The sequence below is a fragment of the Quercus robur genome, chromosome 11 (assembly GCF_932294415.1).
Source record: "Quercus robur chromosome 11, dhQueRobu3.1, whole genome shotgun sequence".
NCBI lineage: Eukaryota > Viridiplantae > Streptophyta > Magnoliopsida > Fagales > Fagaceae > Quercus > Quercus robur.
This window is the reverse complement of record NC_065544.1, coordinates 17,876,173-17,903,135: the sequence shown is the minus strand read 5'-3', so window position 1 is coordinate 17,903,135 and position 26,963 is coordinate 17,876,173. Positions and strand designations below refer to the sequence as shown.

The window sequence follows — 26,963 nt, the reverse complement described above, 5'->3', positions numbered from 1 at the left end:
TGTTGGGGACGAAGATGAGCGACGGCTTCAGGTCGGGCCAATTGCTTTGGGACGAAGATGATGCATTTGGATTGCATTGGGGATGAATGTTCTGGAATCAAGTAAAAAAAAAAAGAGCAAGAGAGTTGGAGGAAAAAAAGAGAGAATGAGAGCTATTGGAATGTTCTTGAATGAGGGAGAAAAAAAAATAAAAGAGGGGTGTTGTGGGGGGGGGGGGGGGATAGAGATAGGACAACGTGTGTGGAGGAGAAAAACAAGAAAAAAAAAAGGAATGAAACGTATGGATAAAATGAAATGAGAGAAATGAGAAATAATATAAAGAATAAAACATCCTAATTGAGAAATGTTACCACAATATTTTCACAACAAAATTTTAAGTAACAGATTATTATTAGTTAATATTGGTGAGTAAGAAAATAATTTCAGTAGTAGGTTCAAATTAGAATTAGTAACAACTTTTCACATAAATTTTGTTGTGAAAGTATGCGAAAAATGTTGTGGAGGTAACACTTTTCATTGAAAAATATAATTGTTGGGATGAATATAGGAAGAATAAATGATGATAAAAAAATAATAAAAAATGAATGAAGAAATAATATTTAAATGAGATAGAGAATTTATTGGAAACTGTATTTGAAAAAATAGGTAGATAAAAAGTAAAAGTCACTGCTTATTCTCCTAATAATACAAAAATTTGAAGAATCTGCCGAAGATACTCTTATAATTACAATTTTTATTTTAATGATTGCAACGTTTATTGGATAAAAATCTGTATTATACATTTACTATTCTAGATCAAATATAATAATATTTTCTTCAAATTCAATTATTTTCATGCATGCATGGGTTAGAAACCAATAAAGAATGAAAATTGTTAATGAAGTCACTCTATTTACGTGTTACTATACTTGATAAAGAACCATTTGACAACACAGTTGGTGGAGTAATCACAAACAATGAATGAAAGTTTTGGACTAAAATCTAACTATAAACAAATCATGTGTCATTTCCTTAATTATGTAAAACTAAATAGAATATATGAACTACGAAACCGCGTCGTTCAGGTTAGATATTTGATTATTTTATACTATTTCTGTTATTATTTCCCTTTAATAATAAGCTCTAGTCAAACAGAATTTTTCTGTTATCATTTCCTTTTAATTTAATATCTCTTGTATAAGGATAGTCAATATATTAAATATCTTTTCTAATTTATTTTCAAAATAATGATAATTAAGTTGTTTTAATAGAAAAATGAATAAATAACTTAAATTTCTACATTAAAAAAACGCGTAGAGGCTAATAAGTGGTTCCATTAACACCACAAATATGTCAAGAAAAGTGAAGTAAAAACATTGAAGCTACTCAAGCTAGTAGCTAGGTGAAGGGAACGAGCTATGGAGTCAAGTCGTCAACTTACTTCATAGCTAAATAATAAAAAAAACTTAAATAAATATTTATTCATTTAAAAAAAAAATCAAAACTAGTAAATACATTATTTATAGATGCTTTTGCATCCGCATGAGAAGACAAATAAAACGGATTCGATTAGCACCGCAATTGAAGCCAGGTAGGTGAAGTGAAATTGCCATGGACTATGGGGTCGACTTCATGGTTAAAAAACAAAAAACACTTCAATGATTCTGAAGATATGCTGTAGAATCCATCATGAACATAGCAATAATTTGTGTTGACGTTAGGATGGTGAGGTAAGATATTTTTAACTCTTTTGCTCTCGGCTACACATTTGATTCAACCACATGAAGTTTCTCGATCTGTTGTTGGATACTATGGGAAGGAGCACGTACACCCCCTTTAAATTTCCAGTTTTCACACTCTGAGGAGTCATATAAAAAAAAAAAAAAAAAAAAGAGCCTAATTAGTAGGATTCAAATCCTTTAGATTTCCTAGGGCATTCTATCAAATAGATTTCCTTAAATCTTAATCATTCTTTTTAATAACTTAATGGTCTAGATTTTGTCATGTCAGCATCTCACTAACAATAATCTTAATTGTTTTTTTTGCAACAGTATTTTATTATTTTAAGAATATAGTTAGTAGAATACTGATATGGCAGAATCTTAACCATTAAATCATTAAAGAGTGGTTAGGATTTAAGAAAATCTACTGGTAGAGTACCCTAAGAAATCTAAAGGATCTGAATCCTAGTTGGTCTGAGTATAAATTTATTTGCTAGTGTTAGATGAATGATTTCTTTTAATATTTATGTGTAAGATATTAAATAATTGACCTATCCAATAAAAATATTTTTCTTTAACTATATATTTTTTTTAAAAGCAACTTTTTATTTATTGATAAATATTTAGAACTTAATTAATACTTTTATTCATATAGAAATATCTTTATTGGTAAAAATTTAGGAGTTTTTTTTTTTCATTGGGCCTTAGTAGTTGCCTATTTGGCTCACCCATTGAACCGGCACTTGTGTCATGAAGTTTCTCACCAATTGCTTTAGCCTTGTGAGACACGCTCAAGAATAGTGACGTAGCTGGGCCTATAAACAGGGATGTAATAGAGAGAAACGTGCAGACAGTGAAATTAATTAAGCTGCGTGAAGATCTAGAAAAGGAAAAAAATAAAATAAAAAATAGTGCTTTGTCCAGAGCGGAGATCTTGTTGCAATCTTGGTTTCACTGAGTTTCTAGAGAGGTGTGATTGTATTTTTCAAACTTAATTGTGAACTTGAAGTCTTGGACATATACTTGGCCATTGCATTCCTATTTTATTGTAGTAGATTGGTCCCTTTATATTAGATGGATTTTCATGTAATGTGTTCTTGTGTGTGATTAATTTTTTCGGTGCTTACATTTTTTTTTTTTTTTTTTTTTTTGGCTGTATTTAAATTTATTAACACAGACGGTGATTTATCTGAATAAGTGTATGGCTGATGTGTGCTTTGTGAAGTGATTCAAAACTTTCATAATTTTAACCACATTGCATAAACAAAGCCAACAAATACTTAAAGTGTCCAAACTCCTATATTGTAGCCCTCACGCCATAAAAAAGTTGTATCATTAACCACATTGTTCTCATTTTTTAGGATTTGGAAGAGCTGATTGGTAAACAACGATATCCTCAAACCATGTTTTCTTTCAAGGAGCTGCTTTCATCATTAACACCATTGTTCACAGCTGCTATTGTGATTGTACTAAGTCCCATAGTAAAAGAACTCATACCTTCTGCAGACAAAAATTATCTCGTTTCCATCTATGGAAAATATTTCTTTACGCCTCAATTCACTCTCTTAATTGAAAAGGAACGTGGTGGCAATCAAATCTATGAAACTGCCGCAACCTACCTACGTTCCAAGATTGCTGTTGGTTCATCAGACTTAAAATGTCTCAAAGTAAGAAAAACTCCAAGGCAACAGGGACCAACCGTTGATATAGTAACGGGTCAAGTGGTTATGGATTCCTTTAAAGACATTAATTGGCTCAAATGGAAGTTATGTCAAGAAAAAAGCGAGGATGTTGATGACCGTAAAACATATTTTGAGCTTTCATTTGAAAAGAAATTCAAAGAGGTTGTGCTAAAGTCTTATTTACCTCATGTAATATCTTGTTCCGAGGCTATACAAGAGGAAGAAAGGGCGGTAAAGCTTTATAGCCGTGGGCTTTATGGTCGTGATCAATGGAGTTCTGTTATTCCTGAACATCCAGCTACATTTGAGAAGTTGGCAATGGACACAGAACTGAAGAGGAGCCTCATTGATGATCTTAACAGGTTTGTTAAAAGAAAGGAGTGGTACAAGAAAGTTGGCAGAGCATGGAAGCGAGGATATTTGATTTACGGCCCTCCGGGTACTGGTAAATCAACCTTGATTGCTGCCATGGCTAATCACCTCAAGTTTGATATCTATGATTTGAACATTTCAAGTATAAATTCTGATTCAGACTTGAGAAAAACATTGCATTCAACAACTAATCGCTCAATTGTGGTAATTGAGGATATAGATTGTGCTGGGTTGGAGAAAAGAGGGGAAGAAAAGAAGGCTTCTTCAGCTGAGGTTAGCATTCTTTATTCTCGTAAAATTAAACTAGTTGCAAATAAAGTTTAGTACGGTATTTGCTTCACCAGTACTATCACACTTAACAGCTGCCAATGGTATTATCTTATGCTTTCATCTAATGATATTTACTATCATGTTATTTTTTTCATTTCACACTTTCGGGTTTGTTGAACGTCATAGATGGATTATGGTCCAGCAGTGGAGATGAACGAATTATCGTGTTCACCACCAATCATAAGGACCGGCTTCAAAACCTTGATCCTGCTTTGTTGCGCCCAGGCCGCATGGACATGCACGTGCCCATGTCATATTGCACCATTGATGGGTTCAAGCTGTTGGCTTCTACTTATCTTGATATCAAAATCAATGAAGGCCACCAACTCTATGGACAGATTGAACCATTGTTTGAGGAAGCAGAGGTTACCCCAGCTGAAATTGCTGAGGAACTTTCAAAGAATGAAGATACCGAAGTTGCTCTTAGAGGAGTTGTTGAACTACTCGAGGAAAACATAAAAAATAAAAAATAAAAAAAAACGAACTTGAGAATTCAATAAGCATGTGATGGGTTTATGGATGAAATATATGCAATAAGTATGGCTATGTATGAAATATTATACTTCTGTATTATGTAGTACAATCACAAAGACTCTCTATCATGTTGTACAATCTCTCTCTTTGTTACGAATAAATACATGTATTTTCAAAAATTGGGTGAATATGCTTAAGAATGTATGATGAACATGCATGATATATTGGAATTATTGGATAGGTATGTTTGAATGTTGAGATTAATTATATGTAATTCATTTGAACATACTTTTTTCATTGCCATTATTTCCTTATATAGCATAAGTTTATTTTTGCACAATTTCTGGGTATACGGTTTACGTGCGAACTTCTCAAGTTGCAGTTTAAAATTCCATTACCACACATATATCAAGGCTTGATTCAAAAGTATTTTCAAAATAATTTTCAACTAGCTTTTTTTCAAAATTAGTTTTCAAAAAGTTTTTTACAAGATTTTATAGAATTTTTACCCTTAAACATTGTTTGCATGGAAATATTTATCTCATAAAAAAGCATTTACAATAATCCATGAAACTTTTTTATCATTTGAACTTTTCACCTCCTTTTTTTTAAAAGGAAATTTTCACCTCTTTGAAAAAAAAAATCTCCTTATTCAAAATAAACTTCTCTTTCCCAAAATAACCGTGGAACTTCCCCTTTCAAAAATGGATCTTTAAAAATTAGTTTCCCTCGAAAATAAATCCAAAGGAACTATTTTCGTTAACCAAAAATCCTCTTTTTCCAAAAATGGAAAAATGTTAAATAAAATGTTTAATTTTCATCTAAAAACTCCATTCAAAATATGTTTTTGATAAAACGAAAGAGAAATGAATCAAATATCTTTTTGAAAATACTATTTCCAAAAACTTGCTCTCCATTAAAAAATACATTTCCAAAATGATTTTTAAAAAATTGTGCCTAGTCTAAGGCTATAGCATAAACTAACTGGGCCCATGGACTCCAAAATCAAGCTAACAAGATACCCCAAATTTTATCCTTTGTTTTTTTTCCCTGTCCTTTTTGCTGAGAAAATACATTAGAAAATTTATTGAAAAACTAAAGTCATATTTGGTATTTGGTTTTGTTTTCTTGTTTTTAAGAGAAAAAAACAAGAGAAAAAAAAAAACAATTTTTTGGTGTTTTCAAAATGAAAAACACGTTTGGTTAGAAGAAAAGAAAAAAAAAACATTTTCCAAAATAAATATAAAAAAAAAAAAACAGAAAATTTGATTGGTAAATCTTTTTGAAAAAATTGAAATTTTTTTGTGTGAAGTAATTACAACATTTTGTCTATTCATCATTTGCTTCAAAGTATTTAAAATCAATACACATAGAGGAATCATAAAATCAAATGTTTTGTATATAACATTCAAGTCATAGACTAAAACTTTAATTTTTCTTTTTTCTGACTCTCAACCTTCTCTTTTTCTTTCTCAACGTGTTTTGAAATTTTCTATAATAACAAATCAATAGTTGAGATTAAAAATTTTAGAAGTCATTTTTAACTTTAGCCCTTAAACAAATAAAAAATAAAAAAATAACTTTTAACTTTTATCATTTTACTTTTATATTTTATTTTGTAATTTCTCCGTCACATCTAACGATTAATCACATTTCTATTGCTGGATCACCAAATCTCAATCTGTGTGTTTGTATGCTAGTTTTCCAAAAGCAAAAGACTTTGGCTGGAAATATATATATATAAGTAATAAAGTTCAAATAATAAGCTTGCTCTTACAACCACACACCCTTGGTGAAATTTTCTGTAATAACAAATCAATAGTTGAGACTAAAAATTTCAAAAGTCATTTTTAACTTTAGCCCTTAAATAAAAATAAAATAAAATAAAATAAAAACTTTCAACTTCTATCATTTTACTTTTATATTTTATTTTGTAATTTCTCCATCACATCCCATGATTAATCACGTTTCTATTACTAGATCACCGGATTTCAATCCGCATGTTGGTATGCCAATTTTCCAAAAGCAAAAGACTTTGGCTGCACTACAAAAAATTGGGCTTATAGTGGCGTTTGTCAAAAACGCTGCTATAGACATACCTATAGTTGGTTCGGGGTCCTACAATGATGTTTTAAAAAAATGGGTCTATAATAGCGTTTTTAAGGGCCTATAGTGGCGTTTGTCAAATGCCACTACAAGCACTTTTTATTTTAGTTTTTTTTTTTTTTTTCTTTTTCTTTTTAGGTTTTTTTTTTTTAAATTATTTTTAATAAGAGTTAGAGGAGAAAAAAGACTTATAGTGTCGTTTGTCAAACGCCGCTACAGCCCACCACCCAAAAAAAAAAAGCACCGAATGGATTCAAGCCTACAGCATATTGTAGGAATATGCCATAGAATATTCGCTGAAACAAATTCAAGTTTTTTTTTTATTAGGTATATATATATATATATATATATATATATATTAATGTATGAGAAGTGTTATGTTCACAACATTTTCACAATATTTTCACAACAAATCATAGGTGGTTAGTTGTTATTGGTTCAAATTTGAACCTAACACTAAGATTACTTTTTTGCTCTAACAATAACGACCAGTAACAACTTGCTACTTAAAATTTGTTATAAAAAATATTATGAAAATTTTGTGAATATATCATTTATATATATACACACACATACATACTTATCATTTCTCTTTATATATATATATATATATATATTAAAAAAACATTAAAACCCCCACCTACGCCCACTCTCCCATATCTCTCTGTTGGTTTTTAGACCCCTTAAAACACAATTAGATTAACCTAGTTAATTAGCCAAGTTGTTACTTAGTCCAAGTTTCAGATCTAGGTTAACACAATCATATAATCATCTCATGCATAGCAGCGGAAAATAAATAAGACAATGATATGATCACCCAGGAAAACCAAACCGGTAAAAAACCTGGGGAGGATTTAACCTAGCTATCCTCAAGGTAAAAAGCAAATCCATTAGAAAGAATCGAAGTTCATACAATAAGACTTACAAGCCCCCACGCTCGACTTCTTATTGCTACCCACCAGTAGAACTTACTGACACGACTACGTGCAAGCTCCGAATCCACGGACTCCTTCTTTCTTTGGCCTTTGCAAAACACAAATACCCACGTTTGTAACTTTGAGATCCCACTCAAAGGTTTAGCAACACAAACACTCCTGTTTGTGACTCCAAGACCACCCTTGAAGGTTTAGATCATCAACACCTTTGATGACAAGAGAAGGCAGCAACTTCTACAATACCGGATCTTGAGATTCTTCAAGGAATAGTACCGGTAGAAGACATAAGAGAGCTTTTTAGAAACAAAACCCTAAATACAAAAGAAGCATACTCTTTTCTCTCTGAAAAGCCTCATAAAAACGTGCTTAGGGTTTCCTTTATATACTGGGAGAAGTAGATTAGAAACCCTAATCCTAAATGGGCTTGAACTGCTGTTTGAGCTTAATTAAAATTCTGTAGATACGACTTTCGATCGATCGAGCCTGTCTTTCGATCGATCGAACCAGACAGATTATGAAATCTTCTTCTTGCAGCTTGTATGTTTTTGAATCTTGACTTGAATCACCTTGAGCATTGTCTAATAATACCTATAGACTCTAAGATCTATATCTAGACAAATTTGTGTTCACGATTTGCCAATTGTTCTAAACATTTAGAACCTAACAGTTATAATTGACTCTTCGCATTCCATACACACCCTACTATAAATACCCTTATAGCCACGAAATGTAGAGAGCTTCTAGAGAGAATTTTGAGAGAGAAACCCTAGAGAAAAATAAGATTGACTCATCCACAATTTTCATCATTTGATTCTCCAAATTCCTCTACTCTCACCCTCTCCATTAATACATTCTTGAGAGGTACATTAGCAAAATCCTTATCTCACCATACCCATATTTGTGAGAAGGTATTTTGGTACTTAGGAAGTAATTTAGAAGGGACCAATTCATTTTGGTTGATATAATGGGCGATTGCGGGATCCAGTAAGCTAGAGAAGACAAAGTTCGGCGTAACCCTATTAGAGCAAGAAGCTTGGAAGGTTTAGGTGCACTGGATAGATTAGGCTTAGAGGGTCTTTCTGCTATTCATGTATCCCAACTTTATTCTCTAGTGGATTATTGGCCACTTGGAAGGAGGCGAAGGTGTTTTTCACCGAGGATTTCGGTTTCCTCTTCGATAACACATCGTTGTGTTGTCTTTGTGTTTAAGTCTCTCTTCCCTTAATTTTTGCCTTTTAATTACTGTTGTGGTTGTGATTAATTTTGGTTTAGATTGTATTACCAATTCTGATTTAGATTATTTTCATATTCCGCACATATATTATTTGATTATAAGCTTGTGTTGTTAATTTATAATTTAAAGGTCTAAACGTCCATAGGTGTTTTATACACTTTTTGAACATTCACGTATATTAACACATGTATTTCTTGTGATGGCCAAATCACATTGTACATGCACATGTATCAAAAGTAGTAAAGAATATTGCATATTGTGTATGTAAAACATCGCAAGATTGCATAAGTGTCTACATGTTATGATGATTTGAGATATGAGAAAATCACTTTAACTCACACACAATCATAACTGTTTGATGGGGACTATCACCTTCAAAGTACATCCTATAACTCTCATATCTCTTAGAAAACACGCTTGCAATCATATATAAAGCATTTTGATTCTTTTTGCTTTTTATTTTTCATTACATATTTTTTTTTTTAAGCAAATCATGCATGGGCATATAAGAGATAGAAAAGAAATACCCAATTATGTTAAGCATTTGACATTCCACTTTTGCTATGCCAAAGCATACAAATGTCATTTTATGATTAGCGGGTAACAGTGGTGAGATGGTTATTTATGCCTTTCTCTTAGGATTTTCTAGTCCTTCTTGTCAAAAAGAGTGATATGAGTATTAAGTACAAGAGATCACTTAACCTTACTCATCACAAACACGAGTTACAAAACTCACTTGCTTAGTTGTGTATAGAGATACTCATCTAAGCTACAAAAGATATAAAGTTTAGAAAACTTTGTTTCATTGGCCACCCAAGGTACACAAGTACCAATTTACACAAACACACATTGTTTTTGTATTTTTCTGATTTTTCAAAAAAAAATTTATATGAAAAACAAAATAAAGTAAAATTGAAAAATAAACAAACAAAAACATGTTTAAACAAAATAAAGCATAAAACTAGACTTACTCAAAACAAGAAAGCAAAACACACAAGTAATGCAAAAACAAAAACAAGAAGCAGAGAGAAAGAAAAAGTGATAGAATCAGTTGGAGCCCTTTTCCTTCCACACCTTGGAAGAATCTTTCCATTTAGCAAACCCTTGATCCGGTGGTAAGGTGGAAGAATTAAAACCATTCAAGTTAGAAAGGAACATGAAGACTTTGAGAAGATCTCCAAGAGGAGCAAAGGAGGATGGAATCTAATTCTGTTTTCCCAACGTGATCATGCTATTGCTCTGTTAAGTGGCTAACCACTTATAGCAATTAGGTCGAGTATGTCCAGCTGCTCCACAGTGATGACAGAGATGCTGCTTCTTCTACTTAGGCTTTTGAGAGTTTCCCTTCTTAGCCCTAGGGTTTTTAACTTCTTTCTTATCCTGCTTAGGGGGTGCTCCTAAGATAGATTTACCCCTTGTCTATGTTCTCACTAGCTAAAACAGTTTTGACATCAGTGTTCTCAGATTCAACATTATTAGGAAGGGAAACGAAAACAGTAGTACTAGAAGTAGCAATATTAGGAGGAGAAATCATACCCTAAACTGGTTCGATCGAAAACAGATTTCTAAAGACTGAGCATCTTGTCGAGCTTTGCACTTGAAGTCCTTTCCAACTGAGTTTTGACTTGGAATAGTTCTGCCTCAAACTTCTTGGTCTTCTTAGTCAAGAAATTATTCTTAAATCTTAGTGCTCCCATAGTTTGATTGGCTTCATCAAACTTTGTGAAGATTTCTTGTTGTTTAAGCTCCACATCACTAAGCTTCTTGGTGGCCAACCTATACAACTTCTCATACTTTTCTGAGACCATGTATAACTTTGCATAGGCTGTGTGGATGTCATTTTGTTCATCCATCTTCTCAAATTTAGACTCCACCAAGTCCTCTTCCTCATCTACATCTTCAACAATCCCTTCAGTAGGATTTACGGTGGTAGTGAAGGCATTTAGAATTCCATCATCCTCATTATCGGAGTCATCCTCAAGCTCGATGTCGCTCAAGGCAGCAGCAAATGCCTTGCTTTTTGTGATGGTCTTGAGATAAGTAAGGCACTCTTGTTTCATGTGACCGAAACCTTGATACCCAAAGCACTTTGGTCTTGAGGGAACAGTGTACTAACCACCATCCCTAGCATCCTTCTTCCCTTTATCTTGGCTCTTGAACTATGAAGAACTAGATTGTCTACGATCCTTGTCAAAGCCCTTCCCATTGGCATTCTTCATGAACTTCTTGAATTGCCTTGTAATATAGGACTTTATTATAGAAACTTTATCATCTGAAGAGTCATCAATATCACTGCTCTTGCTCTTGCTTGATTTCCTGATCCGTGTCAAACCCAACTCATAGGTCTGCAGATTGCTAACCAACTCTATCAAAGGAATTTTGTCAATATCCTTTAATTTCTCAATCGCAGTGATCTTGGCATGAAATCTCTCGAGTAAAGATTGAGCATCTTTTTCACAATTTTGGGTTCAGGAATGGTTTCTCTAAGATTAAAAGCTGAGTTCACTATGTCCTTGAGCTTGGCATATAACTCATCGAACGACTCATCCTCCCCCATCTTGATCTCTTCAAAGCTTGTAGTGAGCCTCTGAAACTTTGAATCCTTGACAGCCTTGGTTACCTCATAGGTTGTCTGGAGAATGGTCCATGCTTCCTTAACAATTTCAGTAGAGGATATCTTCTTGAACTCCTCATTCGTGACTGCACTGAATAGAGCATTCAATGCCCTACTATAAAAGTTTGCCGCTTTGATCTTAGCATCATCCTAGTCGGCCAGCGCTTCCGTAGGCTTAGTCCAGCCTATTTTCATAGCTTGCTATACTTTCTCATTTAAAGACTGCAAGAAAGCTCTCATGCATACTTTCCACTATGTATAGTTAATGTCATCAAATAAAGGAGCTATAATAAGAGACTGTCCTCTATCCATGACAAACAGGGGTTAATGGATCACACCACAAAGATTAACCCTAATCAAAGTGTGCCTACTTTGATACCATTTGATAGGCTAAGAATGTATTAACCTCTTGTGATAGATTAACTAATTAATTAGCCAAGTTGATTAATTAATTAGATTAACATACAATATGCGTGCAACACAAACAAATCACTAATTAAACTAAATGCAGCGAAAATTAAATTTAAAGCAGGTGATTTGTTTTCAAATGGGGAAAACTAACACAGCAAAAACCCCACCGGGTGATTTTAAGGTTACCATTCCCGAAAATTCACTATTATCACAACAAGCGGTTACAAGTAAAAAAATCACAGTACCTTATACCAACCTACAGTTGAACCCTTACCCCAATACCCAATTGGACTTGTTCTGTAGTGACAATCTCACATTTTCAATGCACGGCTCCCAGTACGTGAATAACAAATAGATGTGCGGATCCTAGTACGCGACTTAATCACTAACTTGAGAAGGATGTTAGCTGCAAAGTTCTTTAGTTCATCACACGATGAAGATCAAGAAGCTCCTTGATCACAAAACCCTACGGTGTACAAACACAGTAGCTTCTTCAAGAGAAAGATGAATTAGGGAAAATTTTGTCTCCAGTCACAATTTGCATGAACAAAACTTTGCTTCACACTTGTGCAACATTTGACGGCCCTTAAAATAATCCTTATATATGTTTAAGGTTGTGAGAAAAGAAAACCCAAACATACACCCACGGGTTGGATGAAAAACAGTTCTGAAAAATTGAGTTTCATAAATCTGGATAGATAGCCATCTATCGAGCTAGCTGTCGAGCCACGGGCTAAAACAGCTTTTAAACCTCGATAGATGCTAGCTGTCGAGTTTTAAAATCCAGCACTTTCTCACTTGATTCTTGGATAGACTTGCATGACTTTAACACTTGAACTTGAAAACTTGTTTCTTGAAGTATTAAACACATCTTAGGGTGCGTTTGAATCGACTTCAAACGCATTCCGGAAATGATTTTCCGGAAAATAGTGTGTTTGGTTGGTCCGGAAAATTCTATTTTCCGGAAATTGAAATCCGTTGACCGAAAAAAAACGCCTTTGACCACGGAAATCAATTACCGGCTCTATTTTCACTTCAAAGGATTTCCGGAAAAGAGAGAGAGAGAGAGAGAGCGCGCGTGCGCGAGGGAGAAGACCAGTAACGGCGCGATCTCCAGTCCTAAGACCAGTCCGACGGCGCGATCGACGGCGCGATCTCACAAACGTCGTTCGCGAGATCGCGCAGTTGATCGCGATCTCGCGAAGCGTCGATCGCGAACGCGAGATCGCGCCGTCGTGAGATCGCGACGTTGATCGCGATCTCGCCTTCGCGAGATCGCACCGGATCGAGATCGCGATCGACGGCGCGATCTCGCAAAGCGTCGATCGCGATCTCGCGAACGCGAGATCGCGCCGTCGCGAGATCGCGACGTTGATCGCGATCTCGCCTTCGCGAGATTGCGCCGGCGAGATCGCGATCCGCCGGCGGGATCGCGCGATCTGGATTTGGGTTTTCTGGGTTTGGTTTTGCCCCTGGATTTGTGTTTTCCTTTCTTCTTTTCCAAACACTAGAAAATGTTTTCCGGAAAATTTTTTGAAATGCAACCAAACACACACAAATATTTTCCTTTTCCAGAAATTAACATTTCCGGAAAATATGTATTTTCCGGAAAACGTTTTACGGCAACCAAACACAGCCTTAGATATACCCAATTGCAAGTAAAGTGCGTTTTGTCAAAAGATTAGCCAATTACATAAAATAATGGCATATGTTCCTAACATTGAATCACATATGTCCTAACACATGATCCTACTAAAGAATTAAGCCAGCCTCAACTTCTTAACCCACAACTCAACGGGCTTGAACATAGTAGAATAGGCCCTGGCCTATTAATGCAAAAGGCACTCACAATATATAAACCAAAATAATATATATGTTTTTATTATCTTGTCTAATTAACTATATCTAAGTCAATGTTATTATCATGTTCTTTATATTGCAAAATTATTTCTTCATTTATATTTTCTTCATCATCAATAACCTTTTCTATCTCTTTTATAAATATATAAATATATATATATATATATATAATTATTTATTCTTGGCATTCTAACTTCTTATACTTATAACAATAATAGAAAAAAAAATTATATCTTAATTTAATACATTATTCATAGCATAGAAAATAAATTTGTAAATATGAAAGTAAAGTGTCAAGTGTGTAGTTCAACTTCTGTAAGAGAAAGAGAAGATGGGAAAAAGAAAAAAAAAATCATGGACATGTTATTTTATTGGACTCCATTAACTAGCAAAATATTTTTTTTTTGTTAAATACAAGTCTAACAACTTGTTTCAAGCATCACTAGCTTACACTCTGACCCGAGTAGCATGGGGCACATGGAATCTCGTGTGAATTAGCAAGAAACAACGAGTCCAAGAATTTTTTTTCATGGTGGTCATTAAAAGACTTAAATTAATCAAAATAAAACTTGAATCTATTATCATCACCAAAAAAAAAAAAAAAAAAAAAAGCGCCCAATACATAAAGTTTTAAAATTTTCTTTCACAAATTTTCATATTTTGAAATTGTCGAATGATAGCTTCACTATCAGTGTTATTAGTTACATATTTTTTAATGTATACAATCAAGAAATCATTAAACTATTAATCTCACATTCAAGTACCAACATATTGACTAAATAAGTAACAATATAAACAAAATGTTTTATCATTTTTTTTTCTTAAATGTATTATATAAATCCAACAAATTCGGTTAAAGACTAAAGTAAACACTAACATACTAACTATATGAAATGGGTGCATTTTGTTTTTGTTTTTGTTTTTTTTTTTTTTAATAGAGATTTTAAAATATGCCATTTGAAATACATAATTTTAAAAATCACAATTAAATGTTTGATGTGGGCTTTTAGGCTAAGTTTTGTTTGCTTGAGCAATTTTTGAGAAGTACTATGTCCACAACATTTTCACAATAAAGCCTATGTGGTAAGTTTTTACTGGTTCTAATTTGAATATACCATTGAAATTATTTTTTTGTCTACAAGTAACAACCTAATACTTAGGATTTGTTACGAAAGTGTTGCGAACATAGCATTTCTTGCAAATTTTTTGGTTTAACATTCAACAGACCAAAATTTTGGAGGTTGAATTTTATTTTGAGAAATGTTTACTAATGTCCTTAGGGTATTGGTTTAGGAGTTATTTTTAGAAACATTTTATTGAGAGAATGATAAAATAATAAATATTGTTAACAGCTTTTTATATTCTCTATTAAAGTGGTGTCAAAACTTTTCTATTGTAATTTATTAAGAATTTCCCTAAGGGCATCCCTCAAATTTTTATTTAAGTGTTCTATATTTTTTAGGGTAGTCAAGTTTTTTTTTTTCCTAGGGTAGTCATGTGACCACCCTAATTAACACTTGAAACCATCTTTGTAAATAAAATAAAACTACAAATTTTAATAAAAAATATAATTTTTTACCTATATCTCTATGTATCATGTAATAGGTATGATTTATATGATGGACACCCATTTATTGGACGATTTATGAACAATTTTAATACGCGACATGAAAATTTTTGTACTCAATACATTAAGCATCGATTTTGTATTATACGTTAACAACTACTATGACTTAAACAAGATTAAAAGTTTCTCAGTTATTTCCTTTAAACTTCCCTCTTCTCACACTCACTCGCAAAAGAAAATTTTCCTCTACTCACTCAAAAAGAACATTGTGGTCAACAAAATTGTTCGGAGTCGTCGCGCCTGGAAAGCTGTTCCGAAATGTCAAAAAACTCTGTTTGACTCTCTTTATTTTTTTTCAGTCTTTTCCTTTTTTTTTTTTTTTTTTTTTTTTTTTTTTGAGAAACGTTCTGTCCGGACCGGTAGAAAATGGGTTATTTACGCCATCAATCAAGAGCTGTGACGTCATATATTCAATGAGAATTTAATGCACTCTATCACACAAGATTGTAGCTCAAATAAAACCAAAATCATCCAACACGATCTGTTCAAAAGCCCTTACCTGGATAAACAACACCAGCACCAATGCCTCCTCTCCTCTTACCAACGGAGCATAAAAAAAAAAAAAAAAAAAAAAAAATTTAACCACAAACCCAAATATAAAGCAAAAACCCAGAGCCAGAGTTGGTTTTCGTTCTTTTTCCCTCCATATTTCACAATCAGAGACTTTCAAATTGATTTCTCTATTCCTTCTCAAAATCATGGTTCTCCTTTCAACTTGAAAACCCAGATTTTATAGAAACTCATAACCTCATTAAAATTTCAAAATCCTCGTGGTCTTCAAGTATCCGGAGTTGGGTTTTGGGCATGGACTTCTCCGACCATTTTTAAGTGGGCAGCGGTGCAGATACAGGGCACTACTTGACCCGAATCTGGTTCTTAGATTTTGGTAGTGCTGGTGGTGGCACGAGTGGATAGATTGCTTATTGGGTGGTTGGGATTCAACGGGTAGTTTGTGATGCATGGCAGAACAATGTTGATAGTCTTGTTGCATTGAGAACCAAAATATGGGATAGTCTTGTTGCATTTTTGTGATTTTGTATGATATTTCTTTGGTTGTTTGTAATGGCGGTGGTTTGCTCTTTCAATGGGTGGCTCTGTTTTGGGTTTAAAAAGAATGTACGCCAAGTGCTTGAGAAAAGTTCTCAATGAATTTCAAATAGGGGCTGCTATCAACCTCCTGGAGCCAACCAGCTAACTGAAGGGAGCTGATTGTTGTGCTACCTGATTTTTATTTTTAAGTTTCTTTGGACAAGGAAAAAAAAAAGACATCATAACTCATTAGAAAGCTTTGTTAGCAGCTACAATGCTGGTGGATTCAATTCTTTCAAAAGTGCAGTTAGTTATATTGTCTCTTTGTAAATCTTCTTTTATATCAATAGAAATTCTCATTAATATTAGAAGTCTCTTGGTGAAATTTAATTGAAGCAATCAAGTAAATATGCTATGTATCATTTATTTATTTATTTATTGTTAAACAAAGAGATTTTATGGCAGTAACAGGCTAGCAGAATCAGTAATAATAATTAAAAAAAAAAAATCATTCAAGAACAGAGACAAGGTAACATCATAAACCAGACATAATTGTTGATGTCCACATATCCGTTCAGACTAAGGACTATCTAGAAAAATGTTGATGATCCAGGAACTGGTTGTCCAACCGTTGAACAGGAACGTCGCCTGGTTGTCCACGCAGTATTTGGGTGCGTGGGCGCCGGCTCAGAACGATGCCGCGGCGGCTCCAGTGGCAGGGAGGGGCTCCATTGGTAAGAGAAAAGGAGGCATTGGTGCGGGTGCTGTTTCTCCAAGTAAGGGCTTTTGAGCAGAATGTGTTTGATGATTTTGGTTTTATTTGAGCTACAATCCTGTATGATAGAGTGTATTGAGACCTCATTGAATATATGACGTGGCAGCTCCTAATTGGTGACGTAAATAACCCCTTTTTTGCCAGCTCCGGACAGAACATTTTCTCTCCCTTTTTACCTTCTGCGCGTTTGTTGTACAACAATTTTCCAAAAGCAAAAGACTTTTGTCGGTGGAAATGACTAGCTCATAATTGAACTTTTGACAAAATCGAGAGAAAAAAAACTGAGAAACTTCATTACATGGGAAAAAATGAGCATGTTCTTTCCTAGTTCTTTCAATGAAACTGCCATTACAGAGGAAAAGAAAAAAAAAAAAAATTGTAATCCAGAGCACCCAGTTTTGTTTGAAGCTCAAACAATGAGCTTTTGCTTTGCTCAGTTGCTGCCTGCCAGAACAGTCTTTTGCTTTTGAAAATTGGTGTTAAGCGTGTCCCTTTTTAACTGGCTGGGAGAGGAAATTATTCTTTTCCGAGTGAGAGACTGAGTGGGAGAAGACGAAGACTGGTAATGGTGTTTTAAGTGTGTCTTTTTTCGGTGACCAGGTTTTGTTTTTTTTTTTTTTTTGGTTAATGACCAGGTTTTGTTATTTTATTTAAACAACAGTTTTTAATAATAATATTATATACATTTTTATATATTTTTTCGCTCATACATTATTTCTAAAAATATAAATAACGTTATTAAAAATCTCTTATACCAAACCGGCCTATAATATTGCTCATATTATTCCATTCCTTCATTATATTTTGAGATTTTTTAGTTAAAAAGTGTAACTAATATTATGATTATAATTTTTCGTTCAATGATTGCCATGTTAATTAATTAGATAGAAATCTATTTTATACATTTACTATCCAGATCAAATATAATGATATTTTCTTCAAATTCAGTTAATTATTTTCATGCACGCACGGGTTAGGACTTAGGAACAAATAAAACAGGAAAATTGTTAATGAAGTCACTCTATATATTACCATATAGTTGCTCAAGAACCATTTAACAACACAGGAGGTGGAGTAATCACCAACAATGAATGAAAGTTTGGACTAAAATCTAACTATAATCAAGAGCTATGTCTTATTTCCTTAACTATGTAAAACTAAATAGGATGAGTTACGAAACCGCGTCATTCATGTTAGATTTTTTATTATTTTATACCTCTTTTTTGCTCCCAGCGCCACATTTGAATCGTACTTAACTACGAGAAGTTTCTTATCAATTGCCTTAGCCTTGCGAGACAAGCTCGGGAGTCAGGACTAGTAGTGACGCATGTAGATGGTCTATAAAAAGGGTTGTCAATGTAATAAAGCGAAACATGCAGAGAGTGAAATTAAAGGCATGTTTAGTTATATTGTTTAAACAATAGTTTTCGTTGTTTAAATAACACAATATGTATTTTCACAATATTTTTTCATCAATACGTATTTTTACGACATTTAAATAACGTTACTAGAACAATATTACCAAATGAGACCTAAGCTGTGTGAAGAAAAAAAAAAAAAAAAAAAAACAAACAAACAAACAAATAGTGCCTTGTTCAGAGTGGAGATCTTGTTGCGATTTTGGTTTCACTGAGTTTTCTAGAGAGGTATTATTATATTTTCATATTTACTGTGAAAAGTTTTGAACATAAATTTAGGGCATTACATTCTCTATTTTAATATGGTAGATTGGTCCCTCTATATTATAAGGTTTTCCACGTAATGTATTCTTGTGTGATTAACTTAATTGGTGCTTGGTGCTTGCGTTTTTTTTTTTTTGCTTCAGGTTATGTTTAAATTTTATTCACACATAGATTGAGATTTATCCTAACAAATTTATGACCGATATCCTTTTGTGAAGTGACTAAAAAATTTCATAATTGTAACCATATTGCATAAACAAATTAACAAAACCAAGAAATACTTGGTGTCCGAACTCCCTACATTGCGGCCCTCAAGCAATAAAAAGGTTGTATCATATTCATTAACCACATTGTTCTCATTTTTACAGGATTTGGAAGGTGATTGTTAGATACCTACACCTTCAAACCATGTTTTCTCTCAAAAAGTTGCTTCCATCATTGACAACATTGCTCTCAGCTGCTTTTGTGATGCTACTAGTCCCGTAGTAAAAGAACTCATACCTCCTGTAATCCGCGATTATCTCTTCGCCATCTTTAGGCGTCGATTCACTTTCATTATTAAAGAGAAATGTGATCTCGATAGAAGTGATTCGACAAAATGTCTCGAAGCAAGCAAAACCTTTAGGCAAAAGAAAACGACCTTTGATATTGCAAAGGGTGAAGAGGTACTTGATCGCTTTCGACACATTGAGCTCAAATGGAAGCTTATGGAAGAAGGAGAAGGAGACATCATTAAACAAAATCGTCAGAAATTTTTTGAGCTTTCCTTTGAGAAATAATTCGTAGAGGTTGTGCGAGAATCTTATTTACCTGATATAATAAGACGTTCTGTGGCTATATAAAAAAGAAGAAAAGATGGTAAAGCTTTATAGCCGTGAAAGTGGCCGTCTTGATGGTCGAGAATGGGGTTCTGTTAATCTTGAACTTCCACCTACATTTGAGAAGTTGGCAATGGACTCAGAGCTGAAGAAGATGGTCAAGGATGATTTGGACAGTTTCATTAGAAGGAAGGAGTTGTATAAGAAAGTTGGCAAGGCGTGGAAGCGAGGGTAAATCAAGCTTGATTGCTGCTATGACTAATTATCTCAAGTTTAAAATCTATGATTTGAACCTTTCCGGTAAGGTGTCAGATTTGCAGTTGAGAAAAATTTTGCTTTCGACTTCTAATCGTTCAATACTGGTAATTGAGGATATAGATCGCGGTGCAGAGTTGAATGATCGAAAGCAACGTGATGAGTCGGTTAACATTAATTTTTATTCTCAAAAAAACTAGTTTACAATTACTCCAATATATTTATTGGCTCCATACATATTCTCACAATACACACTAATTCATTTAAATTCATATAAGAATCATGCACATTGGCTGCTAATTATACACTTTACACAGTTTTTGTGTGATTCTTACGTGAATTTAATTGAATATTAAGTGTGTGTCGTGCAGATGTGTAAAAAAAAATTTAAAAAAAAAAGTTTTACATTGGATATTTATTAGATTGAAATAGAATGTAAATGATTCCAATGAGTTTCAATTATAATATTCTTTTTTTAATAAGAAAAAGTGTTATAGTCGAAATTTCTCCAAATCAATTGACTAGGAGTATAGTGCAAATATAAGTAGCACTTTACTTTTGACAATTTCTCTATCTAGCTATATAGTTCATTGCCACTCATTTTACTTTGTTGATTTAGGTATCAGTTTTAGGACCTATTATTCATTTTTTGAGGATAAAAATGACCGAATACCCTCCTAAACGTAAAAATTACAAAAATACTCTCTGAAAATTAAAAAAATGACCGAAATACCTAAAAATTTAAAAATTAACCAAAATACTTTTAAACCTAAAAATTGACAAAAATACCTTCGAAATCTAAAAAATGACCAAAATACCCTCAAACCTAAAAATGACAGAAATACCCCTGAAACTTTAAAATCACCAAAATACCCCCTAAACCTAAAAAATGACCAAAATACCCCTGAAACCTAAAAATTACCAAAATACCCCCTAAACCAAAAAGTGACCGAAATACCACCTAAACTTTAAAAAAAGAAAAAAGAAAAAAGAATTAAATACCCCCCAAAACCTAAAAATGACCAAAATACCTGATGAGAATGCAAATTGTCATATTTTTCTCCCTTAATGTTTAGTCTTTTATATTTCTTTGGTGCCTAAATGTACTCATTATTCTTATATTTTGATTTAGGATTCAAATGGAGGCATTAAGTGCAAAACGTAGCTAATTGGGCGATTCTGGACAGCTTTGATATCGCGTCGTAATCTGGGCATAACTCTCTCATCCTAGCTCCGATTGTGATGATTCAAGATGCTATGGAACGCCAAGACAAAGCTCTACAACTTTCCTGTTTTGATTTTTGAGAGATACGGGCTGCATCAAGGTCGAAATTGGGCTTGAAGTTGCTGCACCTGCACTGCTGACGTTCTGGAATGTTCCTTTGCCTAGAATTCTAATACACAAATCTGATGTGGTTTATTTTTGGAAGCCTCCAGATCTGGTGCACGAAATTTCCAGCTGAAAAACACTACTTTCCTAGTTGTATTAGGACTTTGTTTTATTTTTAATATTTTTCCTTAATTAGTTAGATTTGGATATTATTATTGAGAATATTTTTAGGAGATTTTGTAAGCTTGGGAAAGGGGGACTTAACGTGTAAAAAGGGGAGGAGAAATCAAAATTACACACACACGCCTCTCTCTCCCCTCTTCTCTGATTTTTTTTCCTTTGAGTTTTCATCATGGCCTTGCGTGGCTAAACTTTTATACTTGGTCAAAGGAAACTGAAACCTCGGAATCAATAAAACTGTGAGATCTAATTTGTTTTTATTGTTCAATTTATGCTTTGAATATCGGATGTTCTTCTGTACTTATTTTCATGATTGTCTTGTTTAATTACTAGGAGGCCTACTAGTTTGTTATTCGTTGCAATCTACTGCTAGGTTAGATATCAAATCCGTAATTATTTGATCTCTCTAACTTGTGAAGCAACCAAGATTTAATGATTTGCTGCGTCAGAAATTATTAGATCTTAGGAAGAATGCTCCACTAAATTAAATGCAACCGCTTGTGTTTGTGTTGTTTAGCTTCATCGATCTCTCTAGTTCTTAAGGCTGCTACTAGATTAAACCTTTAGCGTTTGTCTTGGGTTGTTTAGTAGTTAGGACTTATTAGATCACTTGTTTTCTAATTAACTACGACTAAGGAGAGATAGGAAAATAGTTCCAACGGTGAATATTGAAAGTGTGAATTGATATATACTTGCAGTGATGATCAGTTGTAAAATTTCGATGGTGGATGTTGACTTGGACCAAGGTTTGTTCTCTTGATTGATTTTGATATTTTAATTTGAATTGTTCCTTAATTGTTTTTCTTAAAATTTTTTTCATTATACTCAAACCCCCTTCCCCCTCCTTGTTCACGTAGCATAAAACTAGGCTAGATACTTTTCGTGGGAACGATCCTTACTCGCACTACTACATATATTTTTAGGAGTATAGGTTTTATTTTTGGTTGCCTGCGATAGCACACCAATACCCCTTAAACCTAAAAATTACCAAAATACCCCCCTAAACTTAAAAAATGACTAAAATACTCCATAAACCTAAAATCACCAAATTATGCCCTAAACCTAAAAATTGACCAAAATACCCCCAAAAGCCAAAAAAAGATTGAAATATCCTCGAAACCTAAAAATTAACCGAAATACCCTAAAACCTAAAAAATGATGGAAATACCCCCGAAACCTAAATATGACCAAAATAACCCTTAAACCTAAAAAATGACCAAAAGATCCCCGAAATCTAAAAAATAACCAAAATATCCTAAAACCTATAAAATGAAAAAAATGCCCCTTAAACCTATAAGACGATAAAAATACTGCCTAAACCTAAAAAAATGACCAAAATCCCCCCTGAAACTAAAAAATGACCAAAATACTCCCTAAACATAAAACAAAATGACCAAAAAACCCCCCAAAACCTAAGAAATGACTAAAATACCTCCAAAACCTAAAGAATGACCGAAATATCCCCAAAACTAAAAAAAAAAATGACTAAAAGACCTCGAAAACCTTGAAAATTACCGAAATAACTCCAAAATCTAAAAATTAACAAAACACTCCTATAACCTAAAAAATTAGTGACATTCCCTAGAAACCTACAAAATGACTGAAATACTCTTAGAACCTTTAATTTGACGAAAATATACTCAAAACATCCAAAATTCCCCAAACCCCTATTTTGGTAATTTTAGAGGCTTTGGGTGTATTTTGTTCATCTTATACAATTAGTGGTATTTTGGTCAAGTTAGATATTTTGAGGGGATATTTTGGTCATTTTAAAGGTTTAGAACTATTTTGGTCGTTTTAGAGGTTTCAAGCTAATTTTGGTAATTTTAGAGGTTTTGGATTATTTGTGGTCATTTTTGAGGTTTTGGGTTTATTTTGGTCATTTTAAAAGGTTTAGGGGTATTTTCGGTGGTTTAAGGGTATTTTGGTCATTTTTTAGGTTTTAGGGTGTATTTTGGTCATTTTTAAGTTTCAGGGTTATTTTAGTCAATTTCTAGGTTTTGAAGTTATTTTGGTTTTTTTAGTTTTACGTATATTTCGGTCATTTTTTAGATTTAGGTGGTATTTTGGTTAATTTTTAGGTTTCAGAGGTATTTTTGTCATTTTTTTAGGTTTAGGGGGTATTTTGGTCATATTTAGGTTTCAGAAGTATTTTGATCAATTTTTAGGTTTCAGGGATATTTGGTCATTTTTTTAGGTTTTGGGGATATTTTGGTCACTTTTTAGGCTTCAGGAATATTTTGATCATTTTTTAGGCTTCAGGGATATTTTGGTAATTTTCAGAGATTTTTTTAGCATATTTGATCTTTTTTAGGTTTAGGGGCTATTTTGGTAAATTTAAAGGATTTTATAAGTACTTTGTTCATTTTCAAGTTTTAGTGGAATTTTTGTAATTTTGATTATTGGGTGGGTTGGGGTTTACCCATAATAACTGGGTTGGGTTTGGGTTAGAAATAATTAGTTAAATGGGCAATAAATGGATAAATGAGTTTTGTTTACCCAACCCAATTATGCCTACCCCAAACCCACTCATTTGACACTCTAGTTAACATTTAATACGTAATCAAATTTGTTTAGTTTATTTCTTTTCATGTTAATTTGTTAATTTGTGATACCACGTCAATTTGTAAAATTTAATAATATCTTTAGCATTTTTTAGTTATAATTAAAGTGTTACTACATTTATGATTACAATTTTTCTTTTATTGATTGCAATATTTATAGGATAGAATTCTAATAAACATTTCTCACGTTTGTCAAATAAAATTCAATTTTATGCATTTAATATTCCAGCTCAAATATGATAATATTTTCATTCATGCACGTTTTAGGAACCAATAAAACATGAAAATTGTCGACTAAGTCACTCTATGTATTAATTATTATAATGATTATTAGTTATCCACATATGATTAGTTATTCTATTTTAATTTTTTGTATTTCATAAGAAAAAACAAATATTATTAGCATATAATTACTCACTCAAAGTATTAAATTTGCTTTTACTATATATAATTTACATATAATTTTTTATTAAATTATGCATCGTATATATAAAACCAAAAAGAAAAACAAAATAAATAAATGAAAACGCACCCACCAAATCACATAATGGGCCTAAAAGCATAATTGTATAAACAATTTAGCCCAAGACAGCCATGTTTAGCCTCCGGTAGAATATTTCTAAAAATAATTTTAATCAAGTTTTGAAATTTTAAAAGTGAAAAACCTTAGGATATGTTAGATAACTATTTTTGTTTTTTGTCCAAAATTTATTTCTCTCTCTCTCTCTCTCTCTCTCTCTCTCTCTCTCTCTCTCTCTCTCTCTCTCTATATATATATATATATAAAGTAATAATAACTTTCTTGTGTTGGCTGAACATGTTGATTTTCTAAAAAAGAAAAAAAAGAGCATGTTTAGTTTTCTTGCAGTGCCGGCTGAACAGTGGAGCAAGAGAGGCGGTCGCCTAAGGCCCAAAGTAAAAAAAAAGGCCCCCAAATTTTAATCAATAGGGTTATTTATAATCAATAAATAAAATAATATTTTTTTTACCAGATGAAAAACAAATAAAAAATAGAAAAAAACGCAACGTCTACAATATTTTTTATAACACTTTTACAATTATGCTAAGTACCAGGTTGTTATAACCTGTTATTGATGGCAAAAAAATAATTATAGTGATATTTTCATAGAGAAAAAAAAACAACTTAGAACCTAGGATTTATTGTAAAACAATATTGTGAATGTTGTACTTCTAAAAAAAAAAAATAAGAACAATAATAAGAGTTTAGTTAGCAAACTTTTACTAGTTCTCGTCTAAGTCCACTACTAACACCACTCTTTTACTTACTATTATCAATTTACCATATCAACAAGTATGACAAATTTTGTCAATTTTTTTTTTGTTTATAAAATTTTTTAAAAAAAGAAAAAATTCTACGTAGTTTATGTTAATTAGTAGTAATTTTGCATCTAAAACAAGATAATCAATTTTCACTTTAGGTCCCCAAATACATCAAGCCGCCCCTGTTTTCTTGTGTTCTATTAACACCACAAATATGTCAAGAAAAGTGATGTAAAAGCAATAAAGCTAGTAGCTAGGTGAAGGGAAAGACGGAAAGTGCTATGGAGTCAAAGTCGTCCACTTACTTCATGCTTTAAAAAAAAAAAAAAAAAAAAAAAAAAAAAAAACCTTTAAATCAATATTTATTCATTTTAAAAGAAGGAAAAGGTTAGCAGGCACTCTAAGGTGTGCCATAGAGTTTTTTTAATAAAATATTGGTATAAATTAACGAAAGAACTAAAAATAGTTGTTAGAAATACTGAAATCTGTAGTATTATATTTCATAGTTAAAGAATGTACATGAGAGCTTTTATATAGGAGGCATATGTGTGTAATACAAGTAAGAATATTGTACAAGCATATGTGCTATACAAGTAATCTAGGTGGGTCTAAAGCCCACAACACTATACACGTTAACAGCCCCCCCTCAAACTCAAGGTGGATATGAGACCAACTTGAGGTTGTCAATTAAATCATGAAGGCGTCCCTTAGGATGTGACTTAGTGAAGATATCTGTAAGTTGATATTTGGAAGAGACTGAGAAGAGCTTAAAAGCACCATAGACAAGATGACAATGGATAAAATGACAATCGATCTCGATGTGGTTAGTCCGTTCATGGAAGACATCATTGTGAGTAATATGAATGACACTCTGGTTGTCACAATAAAGAGGAGTAGCAGAGGAGTAGCAGAGGATGTGGACACACCTAAGTCTTTGAGAAGCCATCGTAGCCAAAAGAACTCAGATGTGGTATCAGCAAGGGCATGACATTCTGTTTCAGTACTAGAGCGGGCCACATGAGTTTATTTCTTGCGTTGCCAAGAAATTAGAGAAAAACCAAGAAGAAAGCAATAACCAGTGGTGGACCTGCGATTAATGGGATCTCTTGCCCAATCAGCATCAGAAAATGCATGGAGAACAAAAGGAGACTGAGCAAAATAGAAAAGACCATGGAAGAGAGTATCCTTTAGGTATTGAAGAATGTGCAGGATAGCAGCATAGTGAGTCGATCGTGAAGCAGACAAATACTAGCTCACCTGGTGAATAGCATAGGAAATGTTTGAACGAGTGACAGTGAGATAAACTAGACTACCAACCAAGCGTTTGTAAAGAGAGGGATTAGACAATGGTTTCCCTCCTAAGGGAGTCAAATGCACATTAAGTTCAATTGGAGTGTTAACAATCTTGCTATTAGGAAGTCCAGCTCGAGACAAGAGTTCAGAGGCATACTTGGTTTGAGTAATATAAAGTCCATATGTAGAATGAGTGATTTCAAGACCCAAGAAGTATCTGAGATATCCAAGATCTTTCATCTCAAACTGCTGACTAAGAAAATCCTTGAGTTCTTGAATGCCACTAAGGTCATCACCAGTTATGATCATATCATCCACTTACAGGAGAAGTAAAATAATGCATTTGTCAGTGCGACGAAGAAATAAGGCAGAATCATAATGACTGGCCATGTAACCCAAGTAAGAGATGGT

The 26,963-nt window shown here is 33.1% G+C and overlaps 1 protein-coding gene across 1 annotated transcript in view; it reads left to right on the top strand.

Annotated features, from left to right (window-relative positions):
• The first annotated feature begins 2,591 nt into the window (after positions 1–2,591).
• LOC126706286 (AAA-ATPase At2g18193-like) overlaps positions 2,592–26,963 on the top strand; it is a 61,793-nt gene continuing 37,421 nt past the window's right edge. The window contains exons 1-2 of the mRNA XM_050405687.1: positions 2,592–2,670; positions 3,062–4,027. Coding sequence (XP_050261644.1) covers positions 3,104–4,027 — 924 coding nt within the window. The 5' untranslated portion in view covers positions 2,592–2,670; positions 3,062–3,103. The remainder of the gene's footprint in view (positions 2,671–3,061; positions 4,028–26,963) is intronic.